Source organism: Drosophila guanche, unplaced genomic scaffold (assembly GCF_900245975.1).
Source record: "Drosophila guanche unplaced genomic scaffold, DGUA_6, whole genome shotgun sequence".
Classification (NCBI taxonomy): Eukaryota; Metazoa; Arthropoda; class Insecta; order Diptera; family Drosophilidae; genus Drosophila; species Drosophila guanche.
The window spans coordinates 64-2,485 of record NW_022996719.1 but is presented as its reverse complement, the minus strand read 5'-3'; the positions used below and the strand labels follow the sequence as shown (position 1 = coordinate 2,485).

Here is a 2,422-nt window from a genome sequence, read left to right as displayed (position 1 = left end):
AATAGTATTATCATGTTCATGGTTATTTTGGAAATCTGCAGAACTCATACAGAATAGAGAAACACACAAAAGACACAATCTTAAACCGCAAGAAATAAACGACGAATTTAATTTTTATTGGGGTGGGTTGTGTACGTGTCGATCGGACATTGCAATTATTTTTGAATATTTAATATGCATATATGCACATATATATATATGTATGTATTAACTTGTTAGTAATTTTCTATTTGTTTCGCCTGTTCTTCCATCCTTTACGATTTCTTTTAGGTCTGTCCTTTTTTAACATGCTTTCCTCCTCCCTTTTCCTCCTTTTCGTCATCAGATAACCGTTCCGGAGTGTTCCAGATCCTGACTGTTACTGATAGTGGCGTGTCTCCTTAAAGTACTCGTACGATTTGATATGTTCAAGAGGGTGTTGAGTCTGAGCAACCTGTTTTCCAAATATTCCGTCATAACCTGCCGTTCATCAGCTGTCATAAGTTGCAGCAATACAGAATCGTTGCGTCTGCGTTGAAGGAGAGCCTCATTTAATATGGATATAACTTTGGGGGAGAATTTCGTTATGCTTAAGTCCATTCTGCCTTTTTTCATAGTGACTGGCACATTATGTTGCAACGCTATATGCATGACAGTCTGCAGCTCATGCGATGTCAAAGCATCCACGTTGCTGTCCCACAACTGACAGTTGCATTCATTGCTGCAGTCACCAAGAGTATCAACATAGATACTTATATCGGGTGGCTGAAGGTAGTGCATCAGCTGCGTTTTGCTCAGAATTTGTGTGATTATCCGCAATGAATCATCCTCTTCATAGGGCTCTGTCTAAACATCCGTAGGATCAGCGACAAGCTCTGGTGTCACATGCACACACACATTCATAGGCTCTGTTGGAGTCGGCTCTGTGCTATTTAACTGCCGCCAGGGAAAATTTTGGAGGGACTTGACCGTCATCTTGGAATCCTTATTGATCTCCAACTCCTGGCCCTCTGACATTTTCGACACCTTGTTCTCCACGAATTTTTGCAACTTGATTGCCAGGCCGGCACAGGATTGCACTTTCCCTCTTCAACGAAAGCCAATTCTGATAGACAAGTTTGAGATCGAAAATCAGTTCATCTTCATTTCGATAGCGCCGTTTCTGCACACGAATAGTGATTGTGCCCAGGTCCATGGGATTTTTGAGTCCCGCAATATCTCGGTTTCTTCTGTCCATGGGCAGCATAAAAACTTGTGCATATTGCTTCATTGTTACCTTTTCGAGGATCTGCTTTTTGACATAGTGAATTTTATTGGTGTATGTACCGGTTGTAGGAGCCTACACATGTAACGACGGGGTATCGTGGGGGACACATATTAAATTTAAATGTACTCACAAAAAAGGTGTAGTCTTACCATTGCTTAAGAAGATTGATGTTATTGATTTTATTAGAGTTGATTGCAGAATCAAGTTATTCAGAATAAACTTTCTCGTATTTTTAGAGACCGAATCTTTTTTCACATCTTGCAAATTTTCGATTAAGCACTCAAAAAAATATGCCTCTGTCATTATGTCCTAGAGGAGGCAACTCAACACAAAACAAAACACGATGTAAGCTTTTCCAACACTAGAACACATCGAATGGGGAATGGCTTCAACACTTGCTAAAAACTAGACGGTTAAATCCTTTCCATCCCTAGCAAAGAGAATGAACAATCAAGTAGGGCTTTTAGCTATGATTTCTGAATTTAAAGTGTAATAACCGAATTGGAAAGGTAGCTAAGGTCGAAAGGAAGGAGTAAAGCGGAAGAAGCTGTAAATTTGGGCAATGAGGCAGCTTTTTATTTATTTTAATTAACAATTATCTGCAAATTCTGCGATGGTGTAAAGAGGGTAGGTTCAGTAGTTTTAGCCTAGATAGGTATGGTGGAAGGAGTCTGTTAGAGTCCCAGTTTAGATTTCTAAGGGCGAATATTAAAAATTGTTTTTGATCGGATTCAATAATTATTTGTTGCTTCTTGTATTGTGGACTCCACACACAAGAACAATACTCCAATATCGGGCGAACCAACGAGACGTACAGTGTTTTAGTTATATATGGATCGTCAAACTCTTTTGACCAACGCTTAATAAACGCAAGAACTCCCTTAGCTTTGTTAACAGTTGAAGCAATATGGCTATTAAAACATAGCTTGTGATCGAATAGGACTCCTAAGTCATTTGATGTGGAGATTCGATCCAGAGCATGGTGTCCTAGAGAATAGGAGACAAAATGTGGGGCACGGCGGTAAAAAGTCATAAGTTTGCACTTGGAATGGTTCAAGAAAAGTAGGTTATTCGAACACCAAATGCTTAATTCATCAAGGTCAAGGCCAGGGATAAATTAAATAAGAAGGTCAAAGGATGAGATAGGGCTTTAGCGCAATATTTTAAAATACAGCT

At 39.4% G+C, this 2,422-nt stretch overlaps 1 protein-coding gene across 1 annotated transcript; it reads right to left on the bottom strand.

Moving 5' to 3' along the window:
- Positions 1-696: 696 nt before the first annotated feature.
- On the bottom strand, positions 697-1,485 carry LOC117591708. The gene is made up of 2 exons (XM_034285027.1): positions 1,396-1,485; positions 697-1,318 (listed from the first exon to the last, which is right to left on the bottom strand). The coding sequence occupies exons 1-2, from the start codon at positions 1,396-1,398 to the stop codon at positions 965-967; spliced, it is 357 nt and encodes a 118-aa protein (XP_034140918.1). The 5' UTR covers positions 1,399-1,485; the 3' UTR covers positions 697-964.
- Positions 1,486-2,422: the final 937 nt, after the last annotated feature.